Consider the following 27,247-nt stretch of genomic DNA (forward strand, 5'->3'; position numbering starts at 1 on the left):
TCCAGGGGCAGCCTGTGGAGTTAATAGGCCTACCCAGCCACCTTAACCCCTTCCAGTCCTGGGTGGGGTGGACACCCCATCACAGAGTGGTTAAAAAAGGAGATGATATTTTTGCAAAAAGAGTTGCAAAATTTCATCCCATTTTGTTTAATTTATAATCAAAATTCAGAAAATTTCAACCAACTCTGCCCATGAATATTTTACAAATATCAGGAAGTGATCGGAATACATGAAAATAACAAAAAACATAAACAAATTGAAATGTGAATAATAGGAAATCAGACTTTGCAGTTTAATTTCTTGGGTAAACGTTTTTAAAAAGAAATTCAGCCATCTGCAGTGGGATTAAGGAAACCTGTACCTGCAAGGAAGTTTTTTTGTGTACGTGTGTGTATGTGTGTGTGTATTCAATTCTCAACTATTTTTAGAACAACAGTAAATAATTTTGGTTATGGGAAACTTCACCCAACCGGCAGTCCAACTGTGACACAGCTGAAGGTAACGAATGTAATAAAAACATACCTAAGGGTAAAATAACACTCTGACGCTTCCTTTTCCTAAAGCTCCATCAGGACTTTATTAAGCTTCTGAGGTCAAAGGAGCAAATATATATGTGTGTTTCAGTACACATGGGAACCCCGTGCTTGGCAGCAAGGTACTCCTCTAGACCTGCCTTGGTCCCTCTGGAGCGTTTGTCATAGTATGTACAGCTGGACCATGATCACCATCAGCATTGTTCTCTGCAGCTTGAGATAGTTCTTCTCCTGCTGGGCTGTGTACCTTCTTCCACAGGGCATATTTCTCATCCCACAGGACTTCTACCATGTCCCAAAGAGCTCCTTTTTCCTCTTGTAGGTCTTGATCATTCTCCCTGAAAGCCATGTACTCTTCCCAGAGGGCCATTTTATCCCTTGAGATGGCCATATCCTCCTCCCAGAAGACCTTGTCCTTCTTCCAGAAAGCTTTGTATTCCTTCCAGAAAGTATTGTTCCTCTCCTGGGCAGCTTCATTCTTTTCCTGCAAGGCTTTGTTTTTCTCACGCAGGGCCTTATTTTTTTCTTGGAAGCCCTTGTTTTTTCTCTGGAAGACCCTGATTGTTTCCCGGAAAGCCTCATTCCTTTCCTCAAAGACCGCAATCTCCTCCTCAGAGACCTTGATCTTCTCCTGGAAAGCTTCAATCTTTTCTTGAATGGTGCTAAGCTGTTCCTGGAAAGCTTTCTTTTTCAGTTGGAAGGCCTTGATCTCTTCCAGCAAGGCCTTGTTGTCCTCCAGAAATGCCTTGATCTCTTCCATGAAGTTCTTGTTCTTTTCTCGGAAGGCCTTAATCTCTAATCCCATGGCCTTGGCTTTGTTCTCCCCTTGAAAGGCCTTGATCTCTTCATGGAAATTTTTATTTTCCTCCCAAAAGACCTTGATCTCTTCTTGTAAGGCTCTTTTCTCCTCCTTCAGATTCTTGCTGAGGTGCTTCTTGCGGAGGTTAGTAAAGGGTGCCAGACGGTTCTTGGTCTCCTGCTTTGCGTTATGTGAGACAGATGTCTCATTGTTTATTCTGACCCGTAAGGTGCTATAGTCCAACCCTCGTTCTGGTTTTTGCTTCCTCTGGTCCATCAGTCACTGCTGAATTTGGAGATGATTGGGTGAAACAAGGAACCTCTTGAGCACAAATTTGCTGCTGTACAGAGCACTAGCTGATAGCCTGTGTGAGGAGCTGAGCAGGTGGGTGTCTGTGAAAAGGCTCATGCAGGACCACTAAAGCAGGAAATAGAAATAGAAATCAAACAAGTAGCATTAGCTATGAAGTTTATAGGATTGAATTAAGGTACATTAGAGAAGGTGCCTCCCTTTTGGGTGTCCTACTTGAGACTTCTTAAAGGAGCCTGATTTTCAGAACGTACTGAACAGCCACTCTCTGAAAATCAGGCCCCTTTAAGATGTTTCAAATTTGGCACTGAAAAATTGAGGCACCCCAAATCACTAGTCCCTTTTGAAAATTTTGTGTACACAACTACTCTGTATCATATTTTTTTCTTACCATCACTTTTTATAAAATAAAATCCCTTAAATTACTGGCCCTTAACATGACCAGCATAAATTTAAGTAGCCAGATTTGAAAAGGTATTGTTAAAAATTGGGGTCTGACTTGATTAAAGGAAATTATAGCTACAGCTGATATTTTTATAGACATACTATTAGCACTTCTTGTCCTTGTGGTTCTTAATGTTAAGTATTGGAAAACTAGTCTTGTAGGTGCTGATGATGCTGTGCAAGGAAATCTGGGATCTCTTCCCAGATCTGCTCCTTACATTCTGTGTTGTATTGAACAATTAATTTAGGTTGAGATCTTACAATCTTTACTCAGTTTGAATAGGATGTATCTTAATCTGCAAGTAGGCCAGTTAAAATCTCTGCTACTACTAGCAGATTTGCCTCATAACTTCTATGTACGTCAGAATGGGGATGGTAATACCCAGATTGGTGCTTGTGAGGATTATGAATTCATGAATGTTTTGAAGCATGTTGAATTCCTCAGGATGAATGTGCTGCACAAAGGCCAAAAATATTTACTACACATGTTGTCTTTATATAAAAAAAATGTGTGAAATAATTTAAGATGCAACAACTTGTAATTTAGATGTTGAAACTAATTTCTGCATTCAACATTTTAAAAAAATACCACGATGTTTGGAAAATGGACCTACAATTCCAGTAATGTCCCATTGTCTGTAGGTGATGAGAAGAAACAACTTGGAATAAGTTGAGCGCAAATATTTTTATAACAGCTCTGGAAAAATACTAAATCATCGATGTCATCAAGGTACAGCAAATATATCTTGAATTATCTAAATGTAAGGAGAAATCTTCTCCTGTGAAGAGAACCAGCCCCAGGTGGATGCACCACTTAGCTCTGACTGAGGCCCACAGAATAGGGATAAAGGGTCTGATCCTGCAATGTGTAGTGCAGAGAGTCAGCAGTCCATCTGGATAGCGCTCTCTTGAATTCAATGGGCACATGTTGCAGGATTAGTGACACTGAAGCGGTGTGAATACCTTGTGCTAACTCTTTTCACAGAGCTGAATTTTACTTGTAAAAAACAATAATATATAAACACAGGGATTTTATTTCAATATTGTCTGTCCAGGAAAATCTCCCCTGTTCCTTCACTTCTGATGCTCTTTCAAATGAGTACAGGGATTCCAAAAGTTTAGTGGAGAGATTTCATTTCAGAGTTCACTCTACTATGAACATAGATCAGAAATGCCTTTCCCAAGATGGACTGAGTGATCAGCAGATTGTTTGCACAATTGCCTACTACCAGCCCTATGTGGTGCTACCTTTCCATGATTAGGGAAAGGGAAAAAAGGCTAAAAAATGCTTCGAGGCCCTTTTTGCTGGAAAATTAACCTTCTCTTCAATGTCTGTCTTTCTTAACCCCTCAGACTGAATTCTTAACTAAAACTTCCATTCCTGACATGGAATTGTAATTAAGTATTATTTATATTGAACTGACCTGCTCTTCTTCTCTACTCTGCTGAAGTCTCTTGGGTTATGGATAGTGCTGTCATGGCAATTAGTGCATGCACCCTAAAGATGAGAATGTTCTAAAAGATCCAGAACCCTTAGTGTTCCATCTCAGAATGCAGAGACTGACTGCAGCTTCTTAATTATTTGGCACGTGTGGTGTGATTGTGAAGTCACGTGATATTGGTTTTGCTCTCTGCTTCGATAACTGAAGCGTAACAAAATGACATTTCCCTACAGTTTGGATGGATGATCATTCCTACTAAAACAGGCAAGATTCATGTACATTTCCACAAGACACCTAGTAAGTAGTCCAATTAAGGACTCCAAGCTGACCACACTAGCCATGCAGAACTGTGAATTCAATGCATGGCTTTGCATAAGTATGCACAAATTATTTTCTCCCTATTTGACCTGCTCTATCTAGGAGCATGAGAAGTGAAAGGGAAGTGATCTGGCTTTCGGGAATGCTCCAAGAGCCAATCCCTGCACGTTGTGGTATTGGGACAGTGTCCGGCTGCCCTTGGGCTCTGAGCACAAGAAAAAGCAAAGAGATGGAAGCTGGGAGGAGCACAAGTAGAAACATAGAAATGGAGGGGTGGAAGGGACCTCGAGTTGTGCTGAGGCAGGACCAAGTAGGTGTTTGTCTAACCTGTTCTTAGAAATCGCCAAGTAGACATGACTCGTCCAGCCTCCAGCACATTTGCTGCAATAAGGTCTTTTGCATTCTAAAAGAAAATTAGCCAGTAATATCCATCACCTCCAGTGCATTGTATGTAAGAAAATAATTGACACTGTAACAGTTCTGTTTAATTGTATTAGGATGAAGAGCAATTTGGTGGTTACACATTCTCCCTCGTGAGAACTAAGCTCTAGTAGACCCCACTAACTCTTTTTACAGGTGAAAGGATCAGAGACTGAGTTGGTGAATAGTGTCTGTGTGACATTGACCCTCACACAAGAGAGCAGAAATGGAAACAAGGAAATGGAATGAATGCAATACAAACACACCTAGATGTAAAACACTCTGATGCTTGAGATGCTGAAACTCAATCAATACTTTATTAGGTTTCTTAGCTCAAGAAGACGAGTTATTGTACACACATAAAACCACAATTTTTGGCTTCTGGGGCAATATACTAGTTTACACTGGCTCTTTCTTCCTCCCTGTGGCCATTCTTACTCTGCAAGGAATCCCAGTTCCTCCTCCCAGAGGTCCAATTCCTTCTTCCAAAGCCCCAGCTCATTTTTCCATTGGTCTAGGTCCTCTTCCCAGAGCTCCAGCTCCTCCATTAATATGGTCTTGACATTTTCCCAGAGATTCATACTCTTTGTCCAGAGGAGCATGTTCTTTTCCCAAAAGGCCTTGTTTCTCTCCTGGAAGGCCTTGATCATATCCTCATTCTTTTCCCATAATGCCTTGTGATTTTGTCTTCTTACATTGTGCTCCTGAAGGGTCTGGATTGCCTCTGGTAAGGCCACCACCTTCCCTTGCAGGTTTTTGATAACAAGGCCCATCGTATCCTTCAAGCGATCCATTAGGTTGGAAGCAAGGTGGAGAGAAGATCTAGCCAACTGGGAAACCCCTGGGTAAACTTGCTGCATAGTCCATCAGTAGTCTTGTTAGACAAAGCAATATTCTGCTACAGCAACTACAGAGTCAAATTATAGAACAAAATAATCATAAAAGGAGCATTAGTTATGACGTTTGAGGGCTAGAAAGAAGCTAAATAAGACTAAGCAACTTTATCAAATTATTGTTTGTCATCCCTTTATAAAATCACTAAAAGCAGAGCTCTGTATTTTAATTTATGAACGCTAATAATAAGTAACAGAGTATTAAGCAAACTAACTGATGGAATTGCTGATGAATTCAACCTTCAATTCTTTTACATAAAAATAGTTGGTGTGAATTTAAGGCCTGATCCTCCTCACCCTGTATGAAATAGGAGTTTTGTCTGGTGCAGAAAGGACAGTGTCAGTGCAATTTTTTTTACACTGCCTTGCTATCATCCCTCCATCCCATCCTGAAGAAAACACCCTAGGGTGAGATGACCATTCTCTTTGGTGGTAGTTGTTAGCCTCCTTTCTGAGCTTGTCCATTGTGCTGGCTGTCTTTGTGATATGGAAAGTCTAATTTATAAGGGAATCATAATGTATACAGGTGTAGTTCTGGGGAGCCTTGACATAGCATCTAAAAGATATGCTGTAGCAGATTTTGTGGTCTTGATGAAGGAATTCCTGGGTAAAATTTGATGGCCTATGTTATGCCCAAGGCCAGACTAAATTATCATCATAATGGTCCCTTCTGGCCTTAAAATTTATGAATTTACTACAGCTGTTTAGCAAATTAATAAATATGAAACCCATTTGCAGCAAACAAATAAAGACCATGTAATATTGTAGGAGTAGGATTTTATATTTGTATTAGAGATTATAATGATTGACAGTTATAATAATGTAGTATGTATTAATGTATTATTTGATCATCCTGCCAGCCACCCTTTTTGATTTCAAGGCAGGAATAGACCAGAATAGTCTTTACAGCTGATTATGGTCACCTTTTGTTTTCGGATAAGATTTCATTACAGTATTTGCTATAAGGTCTTGCTTCTTGTATGCATTGCAAACTAAGTTGTGTAAGGTTCTTTTTTAATCTCTTTAGTAACCATATACTCCTTTCCAAAATGAGGAATGTATGCATCAGGAAAAGATAAGGTGTGAAAGCCATTGTTATAGCCAGATGGTCAAGGAAGGAGTGAAGAGACTTAATGACCAGGGCCGGCTCCAGGATTTTGCCATGCCACCCCCTCCCAAAAAAGCACTTAGGCGGTGGCTGTACTGCGCCGCTTCATTCTTCGGTGGCAATTCGGCAGCAGGTCCTTCCCTCCAAGAGGGAGTGAGGGACCTGCCGCTGAATTGCCGCTGAAGACCCAGAGGTGCCGCACCTTTCCATTGGCCGCCTCAAGCACCTGCTTCCTTTGCTGGTGCCTGGAGCTGGCCCTGTTAATGACACCAGAGAACCATCAATGCACATCCATAATTAAGGAAGGGCAGATTGACGACCCAGAGGTGGAGGCTGCCACCCCTAAAGACAAGACAATTGATTAAATCGAAACCAGGACAGGGTGACCCTCTCAGAGGTGTTTTGGAATGTTAACATCAAAAGATAACACCAGTTAAGGAGTAACTGGTCACAAACTGACACAGCAAAATCCATAGACTTCAACAGAGAAAAAAGACTATAAGAACAGGGTGCTTGGCAGTGGGACTTTGGGTTCATCTTGCCACAACTCCAGGAGCATCAGGTCATGACTGACAGAGCCCGGCTCCCCTCTGTGACCAATCTGGCTGGCCACTAGTTTGATGATCCAGACTCTGGACTGGTAACTATAAACATCAACTGGCAGGACTATGTGGGGTGTGTGTGACTGAAAAGCATATGCTAACTGCTGTATTCTCAATAAATGTGGCATATTGCCTTTTTCCCTGAAAAAAGATCCCATGTGCTTCTTATAAGCATAACAATATGGGGGTACATTAGCTAATGTAACGCCAATATTTAAAAAGGGCTCTAGGGGTGATCCCGGCAATTACAGACCGGTAAGTCTAACGTCGGTACCGGGCAAATTAGTTGAAACAATAGTAAAGAATAAAATTGTCAGACACATAGAAAAACATAAACTCTTGAGCAATAGTCAACATGGTTTCTGTAAAGGGAAATCGTGTCTTACTAATCTATTAGAGTTCTTTGAAGGGGTCAACAAACATGTGGACAAGGGGGATCCAGTGGACATAGTGTACTTAGATTTCCAGAAAGCCTTTGACAAGGTCCCTCACCAAAGGCTCTTACGTAAATTAAACTGTCATGGGATAAAAGGGAAGGTCCTTTCATGGATTGAGAACTGGTTAAAGGACAGGGAACAAAGGGTAGGAATTAATGGTAAATTCTCAGAATGGAGAGGGGTAACTAGTGGTGTTCCCCAAGGGTCAGTCCTCGGACCAATCCTATTCAATTTATTCATAAATGATCTGGAGAAAGGGGTAAACAGTGAGGTGGCAAAGTTTGCAGATGATACTAAACTACTCAAGATAGTTAAGACCAAAGCAGATTGTGAAGAACTTCAAAAAGATCTCACAAAACTAAGTGATTGGGCAACAAAATGGCAAATGAAATTTAATGTGGATAAATGTAAAGTAATGCACATTGGAAAAAATAACCCCAACTATACATACAACATGATGGGGGCTAATTTAGCTACAACGAGTCAGGAAAAAGATCTTGGCGTCATCGTGGATAGTTCTCTGAAGATGTCCATGCAGTGTGCAGAGGCGGTCAAAAAGCAAACAGGATGTTAGGAATCATTAAAAGGGGATAGAGAATAAGACTGAGAATATATTATTGCCCTTATATAAATCCATGGTATGCCCACATCTCGAATACTGTGTACAGATGTGGTCTCCTCACCTCAAAAAAGATATTCTAGCACTAGAAAAGGTTCAGAAAAGAGCAACTAAAATGATTAGGGGTTTAGAGAGGGTCCCATACGAGGAAAGATTAAAGAGGCTAGGACTCTTCAGCTTGGAAAAGAGAAGACTAAGGGGGGACATGATAGAGGTATATAAAATCATGAGTGATGTTGAGAAAGTGGATAAGGAAAAGTTATTTACTTATTCCCATAATACAAGAACTAGGGGTCACGAAATGAAATTAATAGGCAGCAGGTTTAAAACAAATAAAAGGAAGTTCTTCTTCACGCAGCGCACAGTCAACTTGTGGAACTCCTTACCTGAGGAGGTTGTGAAGGCTAGGACTATAACAATGTTTAAAAGGGGACTGGATAAATTCATGGTGGCTAAGTCCATAAATGGCTATTAGCCAGGATGGGTAAGAATGGTGTCCCTAGCCTCTGTTCGTCAGAGGATGGAGATGGATGGCAGGAGAGAGATCACTTGATCATTGCCTGTTAGGTTCACTCCCTCTGGGGCACCTGGCATTGGCCACTGTCGGTAGACAGATACTGGGCTAGATGGACCTTTGGTCTGACCCGGTACGGCCTTTCTTATGTTCTTAGATTCCAAAGTGTATGGGAGAGATTAGTATGGTTTAGAATCAGGTCTTTTTACCTACAAATACGTAGCACAGTAAATTGGTTGGTTGGTTGGCTCATTGGTGAGACTAAAATAGCTCAATATACTGTTCCTTCTCAAATTAAACAGTTAACTTTTCTCCTTCCCAGAGTCCCTCCTGCTTCTATTTTAGATATGGCTCTTCTAACTAGAGCTGAGTGAATAATTGATTCTTTGGTTTAGTGGCCAAAACAAAACAAAAACAATTGGGGTGGAATGAAGCATTTTGATTTCCCCCCTTCTTTCTTTCTTTATTTATTTCTTTTTAATTTTAATGTATTTTTTACCTTTTTTTTTAAACAAAAGCTCAATTTCAAAGGAAAACCTCACTTTGAAACAAAAAGTTGGTTTTTTGTTTTAAAAATGTCAAAACAAAGCAGTCTCATTTATTTGTTTTTAAAAAAAAATCCGTTTTTTTCCAGCTAACACTATTTGCTGAAATTGGCCTGGATTTGCCAATAGTTTTCCTTGACTCAAAACTGCATTTGTTGGTGAATAAACTTTTAGCTCCCAAAATTTCACCTAGTTCTACTTCCAATCTCTTATTTCCCCCCTCCTCATTTCTGTGAATCTCTCCACATATCTCTTACTAGTCTTACCTGGAAGGGGACTGAGTCTGAAATGTGACTTGGCCAGAGAGTTGGGCTGGGAGATGCAGATTGCTGTAGTACCAGATTGGTTAAAAATAGGGGGTGCTAGAATGGATCAACCCCTGTGATGCTGGTCTGTAGGTCCCCATTACTTGTAGGTACCCCCAAAATAATAAAATGTAACTTACCCATGTGTTGCTCTTCAGTCAGCTAGCTGTGTCATGAGCTCTTCTTATGTCACCACCTCTGGTGTGATGTCATGTCTCAGTTTGATTTGCAACACTATTGTCACAGGAGTCACTGAATGATGTGTCATGTCCCCATGGTAGCTGTTGTGGGAGGGAAGGATGAAAGTGTATGAGAGGCAAGGATGCCAGGATTGCCAGCGTAGGTTTGGGTTCCTTTTGCTGTTACTCCTCAGGATGATGCAGACAGTTGTGGCAGGCTTTAATTCCTGCTTGGAGTCTGTCTGTGTTAGGGTTGGAAGCTCCTAGTTGAGGGTTTTATTACATGTACCATGAAAATGGCACTCTAAACTAGAAGTGAGTTGTAAACCTTGAATTATAAAACCAGCTTTTGGGATGTTTTAAAATCTGTCTCATGTTGAAAATAACACTTATCATACCACTGTCTGAACAATGAACTGACCCACACCTTCTCCTGATCCAACACCGCAGAACACTGGCAGACGTTCTCCTTGGCTATTCCTCATTTCCAGTGTAGAGCCCAAGCAGATGTCTGAATCCCCCAGGGAAACAGGAAGGAAAATAGTGGGGTTGAGGCACTCTTATCTCCTACAAGCCTGGTGTGAAATCCTGGCCCCATTGAAGTCAATGGAAGTTTTACCATTAACTGTAGTGGGCTAGGATTTCACATTGAATCAGTGGGGCAATGCGGATTTACTACTGGTGGGGATTTGGCCTACGTTTCTCCTGTTTCGCCCACCCCAAAGCAGACATTTTGAAGGTGCTGAATGGACTGGATGCAGAAGAGCCAAGCCAGAGCACATTGCTAAGTTGTTAGTTTCATTTTTGTAGGTTTCCAAAGTCTGGCAAGTGATCAGATGATACAACAAAAATTCAAGGAATCATTCAGTGCAAGAGGTCAGGGGTTCTATTCCTGACTCTGCCACTGGTCTGCTGGGTGATCCTGGGCAAGTTGCTTCCCCTCCCTGTGCCTCAGTTTCCCTTGCTGTAGCTCCTTCCTAAGTGCTTTGAGATCTACTGATGGAAAGTACTTTGTAAGAGCTAAGTATTATTTTGCATATGTAAAATATAGCATCAGGACTAACACATGGTGTACTTCCAGAGATGCATTTTGAAACATCAATTAGAAATGCTGTGTTATGGGATGCATTCTTATAACAAGGCCAAAATTTGAGATACCATGTTTCTGAATCGTTTTCTTTCTTTCTTTTTTTCTGCTACCCTTTTAAAATTCTCTCCCAACCTTTTCTGCATTCTGCAAACTATATGCTAGGAAGTTTGATGTTCCTGTTCCTGACTACACAATGTCTGAGCTCAGAGGCAATTAAAACCTGTTAATCCAAAACTAGCTGACCTGGCAGCAACCCATGAGTAGCACAGAGATTTCATAACACCTCCGATTTGTTTGGCTGTGGTTGGGCTTGACATCTACACCACCGCAGGCCAGTGTGAACAAACATCAATATGCACTAAAAATGCATGTTTCCCTTCTTCACAGAAGGCTAGTCTCTATATATTCTGCTAAGGAGATCCAAGCCATGCAGGGGGGTGAAACGGGGCTGTTGCAGGTTTATGGAATTGCTTTGATAAGCAGGGTATTGGTTAGCTACAACTTCAATAGCTGAGTCCATTTTAGCCCCCAGAAATGAATGTGGGTGAGTGCATTAACTTTCACTATCTTCCCCCCCGCACACACCTTCCCAATGTTTTCAAGGAAATCTGCTTAATGCAGCTTTGTGAAACACTGTGGGTACTAGGGTCTGATTCACTAGTTGGGCCAAATCACTCTCTAGTCAGTTCAGTTTTACTGCTGTAGAAATAGTTTTAGTTGCTCCTCAGGGATCTGGTTGAACACCCTGTGATGGAGTGTGCTCTCCACACTAGCCCTGCAAGAGCTAAATTAGGCCAGGTGGGCCCAATCAGCTAATTGGGCTACAAGCAGGGGAACTTTAGGCTGGAGGCAGCTAATTAGAGAGAAGTTCACCTGTGAGGGACAGGTGGGACTTCTACAAAAGCCAGGAGGCTGGCAACAAAAGGGGACAGCTGGGAAAAGCTGTAGTTACTCCCTGGGAAAAGAGAGGCGGGTTTGGGGGCTGCAGAGACACTTTGCCGAAAGTTAGTTCCTGAGAGGGAAAAAACTGGCAAACCCAGTGGAGTGGAGAAAATCAGGAGTTATGGAAGTGGCTCAGGGAAAGGCAGCGAGTTGCAGGGAATGGACCTTGGCTACTATGTAGAGGGTCCCTGAGGCAGAACCCTGAGAAGAGGGTGGGCCTGGGTTCCCCTGTCAGTCACTGCAGAAGTGACACTGTGAGGCAATGAAGCAGAAGACTGCTGGAGAGCAGGAACCTTGATCTGCTCCCCCTGAAAGGGGAAACCACAGTAGTGAGCTGGCCAGAGGTTGCGACCCTGCTCAGGAAGGAACCCTGGGTGGCTAGCCCCTTCTCCTGCTCTCGCCTGGGAGCAGGAAGATAACAGCCAGGGGTGGGGGGCAGCTGGGCTCCGGGCAGGGAGCTGCACAGAGCTGAGAGCCCTGGCTCTCAGCCCCCTCTCCACTGCCTCTCTTCAGTTGGAAGCACTCCTGGTGAGGACACGCACCACCAAGAGAAGGAAGATAGTGTGGACATCAGCCATTGCAGTAATTATTGTAATTTGACCTAATGTAGGGTGACTTGTAGTGTAGGCATGCCCTTTGAGGGCAGCTGACAGTATATCATGGTTCCTGATTTAGGGGCCATAGCAGTGATCACCAGCTCCTCTCTTGATATAGGTGTTGGGCAGTAGGTGTTGGGAAGTAACAAGTTTTAAGGGACACTGGCAAGACTGGTAACTTTACACTGAGTCCAGCCAGTTTCAGTTTGAATTACGGGGATACACATTCCTATCTCATCCCTCTGCAGTACTTGCATACAGCAAGGAGAACTGAATAGACAAGAAGACAGAAATATAAAAGAATCTGGATCCCCAAAGGAACAAAAAAAGGGAAAATCCTTAGGATTCAAGGCTAGTTCTCTGCAGGGGTCTTCTGCAGCAATTAGTCAACCAAAGTGTCTTTCCAAGAGGTGGGGCATGGGAAGGGAAGATTAAGGGGAGGAGGACTTCTAGTATTAGAAGGAAAGGTCTGTTTGGGGAGACCAGAAAAATCCAAGGAGTCCAGCAAAGGTAGCTGGAGTAGGAGTGGTGTAGGGGAGGGAAACTGGATGTGTAGAGAATGGGAGCTGCTGATGGTTTGGGATGAATGAGGAAGTTTTGTGGCTCTGAGCCCCACTTAATTTTAAAGCATCCCCTTCACAGGTATACCCCTGGTACAGGCTGCCTGGCTCTGGGTACCTCGATACCTAGCAAATCACCTGCAGTAACAAACTCGTATGAAAGTTATCAAAATTCTCAACATGAGCACCCACAGCTACATTAAATAAAACTAGGCAGAAATTTATCCTCCTCCTGCCAACTAATTCCTCAACTGCTGACAAACCAGAACAATTCTAACACTTTAATCTCCTCTTAGTGCTTTTCCACAGTTAGGATACAATTAAGATATAAAAAGAGAGCACATTAAGATTCTGACCCTTTCCATTCATATCTGAAATAATTGGGAATAAAAATATACAGTACAAAAATAGCACAAAACCCTTCTTATACTTCTCTTCCCAGTCTCTTGTACTCTCCTCACTCCATGTGCAATAGGGCACGGTGCTGAATGGATTCATGGGCAGCCAGAGTTTCAGGCACTTTCTTTGAGATGCCCTTTTTTGGGCTGCCTAGCACAAAGCCATTAGCTCACAACAAAATCAGCAAAGCAAGCTACTATGGAAACAATTTTTTCTTCCCATGGAACAACTTTAGTAGAACCATGGTCTGTGCACTGCAGTCAATTGGTGCAATTCTGGACTGATTGGGCCAACTTTTCTGCTGATGTAAATTAGTTTAGTTCCACCAACTTAATAAAACTTGCCAATTAACACTGAAGTGTCACAAGAAGTGAAAGTCAATGTTACTAAAATACCAAAGCCCAGATTTTCAAAGGTAGCCTCTAATTTTAGGAACCCAACTTTAGAGACCAGATTTTCAGAGGTGCTGAGTACCCACACTCCAGTGAAAGTCAACAAGAGCTGGCTTTGCTAAGCACCTATAACACTTAGGCCATTAGTCACTCAGGTTTGAAAAATTTGGCCAATGCATTAGGCACTCGAAGTGATGCACTGAAAATTAAACACCACTTCTGAAAATTGGACCACAAATAATTGGGGATCAGCAAAACAGCTCAGATCAACTCAAACCTCTCCTCTCCCCCATTAAATCTGCTCACACTGTGTGATCTAAACACAGACTGAAAGATCTCTGAAGTTGAGATGTGTTTGAATAAAGGTCTCCCTCCCCATGCTTCTGGTTTCAGGCAGACAGCTCTATGTGGCAACATATTGTTCCAAGAGGTTTGGTAGTAGTGACATAATCACCCAGAGGTATCTGATGTTGAATTAATATTTAATTTATTCTGAAATTTTAACTCATTACCACTGATCATCTCCAGGCCATAGTATGCAATTAAAGGGATGCTGTCAAGGTGGTAGGCCATAAAATTCTTAGTTTTGACAGGTGTCTCATTTGGTAGCTCTTGCATGTTGAGTAGTCCAGTCCTGTTTCCTGGATTTTTAATGCACTGCTAAATTGAAATGCAAAAGCAAATGACAATAGGTATCTGTATAGGCTGGTTGAAAACAAGCCATCACATCTGCTTTATGATGAAGCATCATCCTGGTGAGAGGCTCATGCTTGAGATTTTTGCCTGCCTCATTTCCCTTGACTGCTACCCACTCATGTCGCAGCTCCTCCGCCGTAAGTGAATGTGGCAGTGCTGTGGTCTGCACGGGGGTGTGTTCTAATGGTCAAATCACAGGTCTAGGAGCCAGATACTGCTCCTGAATTCTAAGCCAGACTCTGCTGATTCCCTCTCTGACTTTGGGCAAGTCATTTAGGCTGAAATTTTCAAACATGGGTGCTTAAAGGCAGGGCTTTGGAGCTGTGCTCCGGCTCCGCTCCAGTTCCAGGCAAAACCCTACTGCTCCGGAGCTGCTCCACGCTCCAGCTCTGGACTCTGCTCCAAAGCCCTGCTTAAAGGTGGGCACTTGAGTCCATTCTCATTACAATGGTAGCTGAGCATCTTAATTGCCTCCTTGTGGGTACACAGGGTAAAGCGACAGGGATAAGCATAGGGTGAATCTTTGCAGCCTATCCTTTCTATGACAATAAACTGCAGTGGCACCTCTGTCTCCAGGGTTTTTTTCAAGCTCATCACCCACTTGATGAAGGCTCCCTATTAATGATGATTACATAATTATTTGTCCATCCTCATGCCTCACTTAATTATTAAAGCTCTAGGGACAGGCAAGCTGGGGCAGTATGGGCTGCTGGGAGGAAGTCTCCATTAAGGGCAACTGTGGGAAGGGGCCCAGCAGAAGCCCCACTCTACAGGTACATTCACTGATTGGTAAAGGCTGGAGGAAAACCCCAATCAGAGAAGACCTTGATAGCAGTGGGAGGCAGGTAGGGAAGATAGGGTGGAAAATGGGACCTGGGGATCAATGGAGAACACTGCTGCCTCCTCCTAATCTCCCCTTTCCTTCATATCTGCCTAGGGGAGGGGGCTTTCCCAGTGCTGTGGACCGGTACACACTTAATCAGAGCTGGTGGACGTTGGCTGCTCAAGGCTCAGCAGATTGCTCTCAACAAGGCATGTGGAGGGGAAGAGTGAGGAGCTGCACCGAACAATCTCTCCCTCTCTTCCCATTGTGTGGTGCCCTTTCCAAACTCAGAGTCTGCATGCTGGCAGAACTGGCCCTGGCCCTCTCCCATCCCAGGCGGCAGTGGTCCCTCCAGGAGAGGCTGGCACAGCACCCAAACATAGGCCAAATATGTATCCAGCCTGTACTAAATGAAACAAATGCTATAGTATCTACCGCCACACAGAGGTGAAGTAAGCCAGTCCGGTCAGGTATGGCGTACCAGCAAGAGCCAGTACGCTGTGCCAGACTGGACCAGCTTCCGTGGCGGTGATTTAAAAGGCCCAGGGCTCCAGCCGCTGCGGTGTGCTCCGGCTGCTGCGGGGAGCCCCGGGCCCTTTAAAGCGCCCCTGAGCCCCGGGGCTCCCAAGCTGCCTCTGCAGCTGGTAGCTCTGGGGTGATTTAAAGACTCTGGGGCTCCCAGCCACAGCCAGGGCCCCAAGGCCTTTAAATCTTGAAAGGCCCTGCCTCTTCCTGTTGAGGCCACACCTCTTCCGGGTGAGGCTACGCCCCATTTAGGATTCTGGTGTACCAGTAAATCCTTTAAGTTACTTTCACCCCTGCTTCCACAGTATGTTCACTTGAACCACCAGAGCTTCCATGCAAGGTTTTCCTCTCTCTAGTATCTTTTAGTTAAAGCATGTGACATAAACACATAACCCTCAGAAACCTCTTCTCAGCAAATACTCAGAATCACCCACTAGGGATTCAGGGCCCCTCCCTCCATAGGAGGGCAGACACAAAACCCATTTATACATGGCTTATAATGCAAGTCTTTAAAACTGGCTAGCCTTTGCATGCCACCCCCCACAGTATTCTCACCGCAGTCCTAGAAGGAAGGGGACAAAAAGGAGAGGCATCAGAAATAGAAATCACTGACCACAGGGGGCCTGGTGAAGCCACGTTGCTCAGGCTTTGACTTCAGCCCCGGGTGATGGGGCTTCGGGCCCTATGCGGTGGGGTTTCGGCTTTCTGCCCTGGGGCCCAGCAAGTCTAATGCTGGCTCTGCTTGGCGGTCCCCCTGAAACCTGCTCGTGGCCCCCCAGGGGGCCCTGGACCCCTGCTTGAGAACCACTGAACTAGAGCACGTGAGACATTCAGCTGCAGATAGCTCTCTTTCACAGAGGGTGTGTGTGATCTATTCCAATGACTGAAAGCTGCATGATAATATATTGGTCACTCTCATGCTAAGGGTGATTGTGACGGGAATCACAGATGACTGAACTAAAACTCTCCTGTGAGGGTATCATTGCAGATTGTAATCTTGTGCTGCAACTTGAGACACATCAGGAGCTCTCGCATGGCTCCTGTTGCTATCATCTCATACGTTCTTACTACTGCTGGGAAAATCACAGTGAGCCAAAGGCCAGAGCTGTTGATTTTAGGTTTAATTTTCTTCTTTGCAAATGCAGCAGAGTGAAGCTTGTGGCTTTGGAGGATAAATTGAATTAAGTGGCATGTTTTGAAGAAAATAAAAATGCTGGCAATCATGCAAGTCATTGCTTCATAGCAGGGCTATATCTCCTCCCGAGGCAGGAGCTAATAGCAGTTCTAGCCTGATAACTGCTGGCCTTTTGTTCCTTCTATAAAAGGTTGATAATCTAGCCCATTGCTTTCCCAGGTTTCACATGCCCTGGTGATTGCTACATAGCCAGACAGCACCATGCGCCACCCTAAACATAAGAACCCCTCTTAACTCCGATGATAAACTCAAGAGGCATCCTACCAAGAAAAGTAACTGTTTACTAACTCTGTAACCTACGCGTGCACCTAGGTTGGCATCTTGATTGCTAAGCCAATATTGAGTGGGCTTAAATGGAGTTAACTGTGACAAGTTCTTTTCTTTCTCTTGACTCTAAGCTCTCTGCCTCTTTCTATACTCAAAATAAAATGTGTGATCATAACTCTAATCCATGAAATTGCATGGCACACAGTAAAGCGCCAGTATTTCTGTTTAGAACTGGGGTGCCTGGTCTGAGCTTAAGTGAAATTAAAAGATTGCTTAAAGAATAATTGGTTTTAGACTAAGGAATGCATATTTGCTGTGAAGCAATGCATTCAGCATGTACAGTAACTCCTCACTTAACGTTGTAGTTATGTTCCTGAAAAATGCAACTTTGTGCGAAACAATATTAAGCAAATCCAATTTCCCCATAAGAATTAATGTAAATAGGAGAGGTTAGGTTCCAGGGAATTTTTTTTGGCCAGACAAAAGATATTATATACATATACAATATAAGTTTTAAACAATTTTAAACCAACAATTTAATATTGTACACAGCAATTAATGATTGTGACGCTTGGTTGAGGTGGTGAAATCAGAGGGTGGGATATTTCCCAGGGAATGCCTTACTGCTAAATGACGAACTAACACTCAGCTGGGCCCTCAAGGGTTAACATGCTGTTGTTAATGTAGCCTCACACTGTACAAGGCTTCATGGACTGAGGCAGGAGGGAGGAAACACAATAGATGCAGGGCAGTAGCTATAAACACTTTCCCTGCAAAAACTGAACATGATGATGAGCCCACGCTATCCAGCTGGAGTGCAGCTCTCCCTCGTCCGGACAGCATATGCACGGCTGCACAGGTACTGACTTTCCAAAGTGCTGGGAGTGTGTGTGAATGAGTGAGAGAGACCTGCATTGACCCTTTAAGTACACTGACCCCACTTCAAGTAAGTTGTCCTTTTAAGCAGATCAGCCAGTTCAGACAGGAAGCAACAGCTTCCAGCAAGCTCCATCCTTTCTGTCCCTGAGCCCTGTCCCCCTCCTCCGCTTTGTGGAGAGGTGGTACAGAATGGGGTGGGGCAGGAGCAGGGGGACATTCTGATATCAGCACCCCTCCTCCCCCTCCCCCAGCAAGCAGGAAGCTCCTGGGAGCAGCTCCAAGGCAGAGGGCAGGGCAGGAGCAGCAGGGTAGTGGTGGGAGGGACAGCTGAACTGCTGCTGGGCAGCTGCCGAGCCACATAGCTTACAGGGAATTTAGGGGCGCTGATGCTTCTAATCCCCACAAGGAGGGGCTGCTCTTCCAGAGAATCCTGCAAGCAATGGACAAAGCAGGCAGCTGCCAAATGACATTACAAGAGCGCATTGCACAACTTTAAACGAGCATGTTCCCTAGTAGATCAGCAATGTTACAACATTAACAGGGACAATGTTAAGTGAGGAGTTACTGTATCATCCAATCACTGTACATCTCCCATAAATCATTGAAGTCCAGTTTACAAGCAAATGAACCGTGTTTGTGGTAGTAAGTTTTTTGGTATTCCCAGAGCATTGTATCTCAAATAGATTATCAGACAACTGCAATAATCACTTACAGTAGAGTTCTGCACAAAACTCAATTCAAATCAATTCAGAAGTAATTTACTTGCATACAAAATATTACCATTCTCTGCCTAGTCTGTTTGACAGTCGTGTTGTTTCCTTAAAATGTAGCTGTCATAAGAGATATTTTCTACATGGCCTAATGGCTAGATCACCCAAAGTGGGACTTGGGAGACCTGGCTTCTAGTCTTGGCTCTGTCACTGGCCTGCTGGGTGACCTTGGCAAGTCACTTGCCTCCCTGTGCCTTAATTTCCCCACCTGTGAAGTGGGAATAGTGACACTGACTTCCATGGTAAAGTGCCTTGAGATCTACTGGTGAAAAGTGCTACACAAGGACTAGGTATTTTCATTTCACAGGAAAGTTTGTTCTCACACTATTTCCAGTCCAGGACTTGGGGATTTAAAATAGTGTCCAAACTTTTGGGTGCTCAATTGAAATGAACCTCTGAAATGTAAAAGCCAACCCCAACTAGTCAATAATCATAAGACTGGTCCCCAAAATAATGAGATTTTTTTAAGCCAATCATAATTTTAAAAAAATTAAGTTTATTTTCTTTGTCTTCTGCTTTCTAAGCCTTTGGGGTTACAATCAGACCACATTTTCAAGCTTTTTCTTTGCAACCATGAGAGCTAGAAACTTTTTTTTTAATGACAGCTGAGATTCATACATAATGGCGACTCTAGGAGCTGGGCTTTAAGAAAAACATCAAATATTCTGAACACCATGATAAAAATCACAAGAGTTGGCAACACTATAAAAAGCTGACCTACCTCTGAGCTTGCAAAGCATTACATTCCCTCTCAAGAGCCTTTTAAACTTCATACTCTGCAGCTTGTGCAAGTGCAGACAACAATATTAATCTCTGGAAACCTTTGCTACTCAGTAAAATATACGCTTGGGAATCTAGTGCTGACTGGCAATGCTTTGCCTTGCATAATGTGAATGCCATTGGTCAGTAAACAGATCCAGGATCAGGGAGCTAAACCGGAGATCATGACGCATGTTTCTCAGCTCAGAACTGCATACCATTTGGATGGTTTTATTAGTGGAAGAGAGGCTGAGAACGATGGAATTTCACCATTGTAAGCCTGGCTCAACGTTAGTAATTAAACATGCTGTACAGGGATTAGTTCCTACTCAGTAACCAAACCAATCCCGAAATGTGCGATGCAACGTATAGTAAATGCAATGAAATGCATAAATATATAAAAAGGGAGAGGGTTTCTGTGTAACTCTGGATCTTTCATATATCCTTCATCCATCCCCCTGCGTTTGAGTCTAATCAACTCAGCATAGCACTGCTCTATGCCCAAGATACCGGAGTGACACAGTTTTGAGTCGAACTAAGTTCTTGGGATGCTGAGTGGAAAAACATCTCAGAGGGAATCCCAACAACCGTAAGCAAAATAAGTCTGCTGCAGGTGATCCAGGAAATGTAGTTAGTGGGCCACATTCTGGTATGGAGGACTTCCAGTTTACACCAGGGCTGAATTTGGCCCGTGAGCCAGTTTCTGATTTAATTTTGAATTCCTTGGTATTTTTATTGTATTTTCAAGTACTATATAGTTCAGGTTACACATACCAACAGCTCTCATAGGTACTGCTTAAACATACACAAACACAAAAAGAAATCTGCAAATACATCAACTTTTTGCAGTAAGCACTGCAGTACATCGTTTGAAACCAGCTCATAAAACCCTCCCTCTTAAAGCACCAGGAATTCTTTGTTTCATTTGTTCTTTATACACAGCGGATTTAATGTTTTTGTAGAAGGTGCTAAAGTGACAACACAACAGACTCAGTGCCTCTTTTTAATTCACAAAATGAGGAGAGGAAGGATGGGCCAGTGGCTGGGCATTAGTCTGGGACTTGGGAAATCTGGCGTCAGTTCCAGCATGTCACAGACTTCCAGCATGGCCTTGAGCATGATGCTTAATCTCTCTGTGGGTAATAGTATCAGGCTTCCTTACCGGCGTGTTGTGAGGATAGATGCCTTAATGTTTGCATGGTGCTCCGATATTGTAGCATGAGCGGGGCATGTTTTTTAAAAGAAGGATAGAAGACGTGTGACGGTGTAAGCTTCCTCTAATTCCTTGACTCACCAACGTGCCTCAACCCCGTTTTGGAGGAACAGCTTGGAAGCATTTATGTTTCCGAGTTTTGTTCTTCAGTTAATTGCAAACTTTCATTTGGTCATCTAGTTTTAATTTCACATCTACCAGACATCTGTTTATTGAAATTAAACTGCTCTTCTGGGCAGTCTCTTACTATGTGTTTGTTCAGTGCACAGTGTAGTCCTGATTTAGGTGGAGGCCTCCAATATAACTTGTATAATATGACACGTTGTTCATATAAATGATGATGGTTGCTGATGGACCTTTGTACTCTGACTTCAGAGAGCCACTTGCTGGTTTGGGCCCCATGCTTCTCTCTGAATCAGGCCCATATTAAGGAGTTCCCATTAGAAACTGTTTCAATAGCAAAATTTCTATGAAAAAATAAAATAACGGGCTATTTTTTCTGTCTTACGACCTCTGAATCGCTGTTGACTTCATTTGGTCCATACTCGCTAACATTTCCAAGAAAAATTTGAAGTGAAAAAGTCTTGTTTTCATTTTCCTCACTTTTCTGCTACCACTGCAGTTTTCCTTTTCATTTATAAATCATGTGCCAGTTGTGCCCTCTTGAAGCTGTCTGGTTTTAGAGTCTTATGATCTCCAAAGGTGATTTCTTTCTGCTCTGCTTTAGGTCACTTTTATGGTACATGAGTCTGACTGCTATTTATGGGGATTTGATTTATTGCCTTATTCTCCAAAAATCTGTTCTAGCTATTTATACATTTATCTCTCTCTCACTCAGAACCACATTTCCCCACAAAGTAGTTCAACATGATTTTCGTAAAAGAGAATGTCCTTCCATGCCACGAATCAGCATCACATTTATTCATCAACAGTCCCTCCGCCTCCCAAAAAGCTGATTTGAGTTCTGGAATAGATACATTTTTCCTGTGTAACTTTCCCTTCTATGGTTTCAAAGACTTTAGAAGATTATCAAAATTACTCTGATTAAGTGTTTCCAAATTCTAACCCCCCCATCTCATATCCATTCAATTTAACAACTGAAGGCAGCAAATAGAGATGGGAACTACTTTAAAAAGTGTCCTGTATTGTCACTAGAAACACTGTCAAGGGCAATAGGTAATTATCTCCCTGGGTTAGTCCTGCCCTCCAGGCCAAACTGCAAAGCTGGAAGTTCATGCGCGTTTGCTCTAATTTCTATGACCTAAAAAGTCGCCTTAGATCTAAAGATGAAGAAGCCCAATATAGTCTTTCTCTATGGGATTGTGAACCCAGGCAATTCCAACCCAGCAGATTTTGTAAGGCTGGTCTGCCACTTGGCCTCCATTTCCTTAGGGGGCCATGGGTAACATAGTTTAGGGTAGCCCTACTCCCCAAATCCTAGGAGCTGTGGTGGTGGCATGGAGCTGCCTTTCTCGCCTCACTTTGTTCCAGAGCTGAGGGTGTATCAGTTGGGATGCAGAATTGCACCCAGTGGGACAAATATGGCCTTGTTGTAAGTGGCTGCACCTTGAACCGGGGACCTTTGGAGCTTAGTGCAGAAGCCTCTACTGCATGAGCTAAAAGCCAACTGCCTGTTGGCTAAGGCTGTAGTGCAGACTCATTTAACTTTCTCTCTCCCTCTCTAAGTGGTCTTGGTGCCACTAGATGGGACAGAACACCACATCCAGGTGGTGTGTGGGTTACAGTAGCATTGGATTTGACTCAATATTAGAGCAAGACTCTGCAAAGTGAAACCAATGGCTATTTTTAAAACACTTTAAAAAACACAAATTCCAGTTCTAAAATCTTTGTGAAAGTTGGTATTAAGGGGTTGCTTTAGGGACAAAGTAAGGAGAAGAGATAAAATGAACTTTCTTTCGAAGCTGCCTACTAAGGTGTGTGCGTGCATATGCAAACATTAGTGCAAAATAAGAGCAACCTCTTTACCCAATTATATCTGACATTTCTGCTCTATTATCTTTTGCATCTCACTGTGGACCCACTCAGTGGGCATTGTGATGGGCTGATGGAAGTCTGCTTAGGTCCTGGCCATGAGGGGATTACTCCTTCTTCCAAATTGTATGTCTCTTAACATGAGACTTTGTCAAGCAGGCTAACAGGAGTGGGTGGCTTTTGAGGTCTTTCCTAAAAGAAATGCAGATGGGCTGGCATCTGATTCTCTAGAGATGGATATATAATTGGACTTCTCTGATCTATGTAATCCTTTCTGTGGATTATGGTGGAGGAAGGATCTCAGGGGCTTCATATTCCTTTCATACCAGTGTAAAACTGGTGTAACTCCATTGATTTCAGGGAGGTTGGTCTTGATTTACCCCAGTGTAAGTAAAAGGAAAATCCATACATTTGTATTTGCTTTGATCCTTAAAGGCCAGCCTATGCTCAGTAATACCACTTTATAATAACATCCCCACAGGTACATACAGAGTGATTTCTTTGACTAGCCCTGCTCTGTATTGATAGAGGCAGTATGGCCTACTGGACTGGGCATTGGCCCAGGGCACAGAGATGTGGGTTCTATTCTTCGGCTCTGCTACTGATCTTGGGCGAGGTATTTCATCTCTCTGTGCTTCTATTTCCCTTCCTACCCTTTTCCTCTTTAGATTATAAACTCTTCAGGACAGAACTGCCTTCAGGTGACTGTACGTATAGCATGTAGCACAATGGAGCTCTGATCTTGACTGAGATGTCTAGGCACTCCTGTAATATATAGCATATGTATGGTAAAACTAGTGTCTGTTCTATGGCTTGGGATTTTTCATGTCAAACTATTTCTACTCTTGTAGCTGTGAAGTAGATTACATAAAGAGGGTGCTGTCTCTGATTCTGGATTATCCTTGGATATGGTTTTGTTTTCTTGTGCCAGGCAAAAGTGTCTGCCGCTCAGATATTGTTATATGGGCAGTTGCTTGTGTAGTAGTTTCATTCACTAACAGAGTGAACAGCTCATTGAGCATAGAATTTCTCTTCCAAAGAAATTGTTGCCTGGCCTCTAATCAAATGGCTGGCACTTAGAGCTATAATGCCAGTTTATTTAATATTGTCATATGGGTATTCTGTGATGTTTTCCTATTGTTACAACACCACCATTTCATTACGCTGAATGTTTATTATGCAGTTTCAATTATCTGAGCTATGCCCCTGTGGATTCTCCAGCAACTCCATGTTGAAGCTAAGAGCTAAATTTATACATCTAGCAATTTAACTTGAAAGAGAAGAAATCTCAGAAATTTTCAGGAAACAAACAGGAGAATTGCCACAAGAAATGTGCTGGAAAGTCTGCCAGAAAAAAGACATGGGAATGCACACAATTAGTAGCACTGGGTGATAACACCCTGTGTATTTGTTGGTGAGACTTGAAATGGACTTGAAATTAATGGCAAACACAGCTAACCTATTGATTGGCCAGATGGCTCCCTAAATATCTCTGGGCAAACCAATCTGTGATATGTGTAATATGTGAAAAAAAGGGTGAGACAGGCTTTTCAATTACTTTAAAACTTTAAAATTGTTGGCTGAGATTAGACCAATTGAATTCTTATTGTTCAGCATCACTAGCACAGCATGTAGAAAAGCACTTCAGTAATTAGACAATGGAAGCAGGTAACAAGAAGAGCATTCACTTTAGTGTGGGCTTTCCCACAGACTGCTAGATCTGTTTTGTGTCTGGTAATCAGCCCAGGATGGGAGTCATTAAAATAAATCCAAACAATAACTGAGGGTCGTTGTATGGAGGGATCGGCAGAAGAATGCATGATGGCATATTTTGGGCTGATACCTTATCTTGTATTTGCTTCCTAGGGAGAAGACCGCTGCATGGAGAGAGCAGAATGACCACTTAAAGTGATGACAAAGGAAGAGCTGGCTACTGGCGGGGAGCTCCTGCTGAAATGATGCTTGGAAGACAACATAATATACAGTCCCACCTCAAGAAAACTAGCTGAAAGGTATTCCTCTCCAATTGCCATGTGGACATCATCAGGCAGTTGATTACCTGTCATTCACAATCTTCCAGAGTGGCAGCTTTGTCCTGCTCAGCAACACGACCAGTAAGAGGGCAACAGGCTTTTTAAAAAGAGAGTCATAGAATATCAGGTTTGGAAGGGACCTCGGGAGGTCATCTAGTGCAACCCCCTGCTCAAAGAGGGACTAATCCCCAGATAGATTTTTACCCCAGTTCCCTAAATGGCCCCCTCAAGGATTGAATTTACAACCCTGGGTTTAGCAGGCCAATGCTTAAACCACTGAGCTATATTTATTTATTTAGTTGGGTGAGGTGGGGAACCCTATTGAAATATGCAGTGTCAGTTGGAGGTGTGGCTTTGTTCCTGTCCCGCTGCTACCACCCCAACCGTGTCTGACCTCTGTATCTTGTTCCCAGCAATGCATTCCTGCTGTACTCCTAAACCAGGACTCATTCTGTACTTAGACCCAAATTAAGAGCACAGACAATAGTTGAGTGTCTCACTATTCAGTCCTCACCAGTTGCTGAACTTCTCGTTCTGTCCCCTGTGCTCTGGATAGCACCCTATGTCCTGTGCTGCCAAGCCCATTCCCTCTCCTCTGACAGAGCTCTTCCAGACCCACTTTTGCAAAGGCTTTGTCTCCTCACCAATGATACGTCCACAGATCCCTTGTCTGAACTGATGACTTATCCAATGGATAGATAGGATGAATGAGTGTTAATGGGAAGAGACTTTTTTATTTGCATTTTGGTAGTGCCTAGGTCTCCAGCCCTAGATCAGGGCCCTGTTGTGTGACACAGTGTATAAATGCATAACAAAGAACCCAGAGAGCTCAGGGGCAGATTTTTAAAAGGTATTTAGGTGCCACAATTCCCATTGACTTCAATGGCAAAGTGCCTAACCGCCTTTAAAATTCTGGCACTTACATTGCAGAACATGTTATTTAGATTGTATCATGTCAATTTACAGTGAAAATAACTTTAGGTCTTAAACATACACTGCTGAAGATTAATTAAATAATCTAAAACTTTACTGCAATCTTTGTGCAGCACAATGTACATGGCGGGTAAGATTTTTAAAGATGCCAGGGGGATTTGAGTACCCAGTTTCTATTAACTTGTATGGGAACTGGCCATTCATATTGCTTGCATCACATTGACTATCTCAGACCCAGGTTATATCCACAAAGTATTAAGTGCCATGATTTCCAGACTCCTTTAGTCTGATAATCAAAGGCTCTTTGGGGCCATATTCTGTCTTCAACTCCCATTCATCCATGCAACTTAAATATACTGTCAACAGCTATAAAATTCTTCTCTAGTCTAAGAAGGTTCTTTCCCTTTAGGGTTATGGATGCAGTATGATTAAACCCTACCAGTAGGGTAGCAGACCCCCAGAGAGATCCATGTGTGTGCGTGTGCACTTGCTTGCTCTATAAATCAAAAATATCTGGTAGCAGATTTTTGGTACCTAGTGCATAAAACTTCCCATAGCAACATAGGGAATAGGCACCTGAATAATCCTGAACACTGCTCAAAGGCAGAAAAAAAAATCCCTGAGCCAGCTGCAAAGGGGAAACAACTTTCTGAAATGTCAGTTAAACAAGACATTCTCACTTACTAATAGTTTTAGACTCAGCTTCTTGTACAAACAAACAAACAAACAAACCCCCCCAAAATGGCTGCACATAACTATGAGAAACACATCAAAAATGTAGCTGTTGTCCTTATCAGCTAATTAGAATGGTTGTTATTATTAGAGCTGGCTAGAAAATGGCAAAAATCATTGTTTTCAATAGAAATATGCTATTGCAACAAAAATGAAATTTTAATATTTTACAATTCTAGGGAGTGACAGGTAGAAAGTTGTAGCTACGCTGATTCAGACACTGGCAAGATACTGTTTGCAATTATTAACAATGGAAATGATATTACAGATTACAGCCACGGAAGACAGGACAAAGCACAACAGGCCCATAAGACACCAAGAATGATAAGTTTAGTTGCCTTGGTATCTGAATCAACATGGTTGTTGTAAATTCGGCTACTTTTTACTTACTCTTCCTATGTGTTTGCCCAAGTGAGAACAGCAGTGCTATGCCTTACCCGCTCTACTGGGAATCAGGAGGATCAATGGATGGTGATGAGCATATTCCCAAGTAATTTACTGTGCTGCAGGCATTTTAGTACGTTGTTCAGCAGAAATTTAGTCACCTGTCAAGCACACACACCACTGGAACCTGATTTTGAAGCAAAACAGATGTCACTTTATTAGAAATCTACTTCTTATCTCTCTACAGGTTCCAGAATGAGTAAAATATAAAGGACAGGGAAGAATGTGGTGGCAACATTTCTCTGATCCATATCTTAGGGGTAGAATTGATTGGCACTATGTCTCCACACTACGCCTAGATTTTTTTGCAAGGATGTTTTCATAAATGATGTGCCAGCTGTCACGTCATCAGTTGTCACCTCATGATCCTCCTTCTCTCTGGCTCCCAGGTAGGCATGTATATCTTATGGAACAGAACATATACAAGTTGCTGAAACAGTCCACAGTACAAAAGAGGCATCTGTGAAAGCGAAAATTATGCTAGTACTAGTGTAAACACACAGAGCACCCGTTGCATTTAGTTCTCTGGAATGGATGGCA

The 27,247-nt window shown here is 42.8% G+C and overlaps 1 protein-coding gene and 1 long non-coding RNA gene across 4 annotated transcripts; one reads left to right on the forward strand and one right to left on the reverse strand.

The window, feature by feature from the left end:
• Positions 1 to 552: 552 nt before the first annotated feature.
• LOC120373643 (coiled-coil domain-containing protein 70-like) lies at positions 553 to 9,422 on the reverse strand. 2 transcript variants are annotated; one of them, XM_039492333.1, is made up of 2 exons: positions 9,250 to 9,422; positions 553 to 1,749 (listed from the first exon to the last, which is right to left on the reverse strand). In XM_039492333.1, the coding sequence occupies exon 2, from the start codon at positions 1,606 to 1,608 to the stop codon at positions 664 to 666; it is 945 nt and encodes a 314-aa protein (XP_039348267.1). In that variant the 5' UTR covers positions 1,609 to 1,749; positions 9,250 to 9,422; the 3' UTR covers positions 553 to 663. The 2 variants fall into 2 exon arrangements, with proteins under 2 accessions (XP_039348267.1, XP_039348266.1); XM_039492332.1 differs by lacking the exon at positions 9,250 to 9,422 and adding an exon at positions 3,510 to 3,640.
• Positions 3,729 to 26,769, forward strand: LOC120373644. 2 transcript variants are annotated; one of them, XR_005585623.1, is made up of 3 exons: positions 3,729 to 3,824; positions 24,432 to 24,577; positions 26,676 to 26,769. It is a non-coding gene; the product is annotated as an uncharacterized LOC120373644 (long non-coding RNA). The 2 variants fall into 2 exon arrangements; XR_005585624.1 differs by lacking the exon at positions 3,729 to 3,824 and adding an exon at positions 9,661 to 9,782.
• Positions 26,770 to 27,247: the final 478 nt, after the last annotated feature.

Source organism: Mauremys reevesii, linkage group 10, assembly GCF_016161935.1.
Source record: "Mauremys reevesii isolate NIE-2019 linkage group 10, ASM1616193v1, whole genome shotgun sequence".
Lineage (NCBI taxonomy): Eukaryota > Metazoa > Chordata > Testudines > Geoemydidae > Mauremys > Mauremys reevesii.

Coding starts and splice junctions, on each gene's coding strand:
- LOC120373643 (XM_039492333.1), bottom strand. CDS start 1,608: ATGGACCAGAGGAAGCAAAAACCAGAACGAGGGTTGGACTATAGCACC.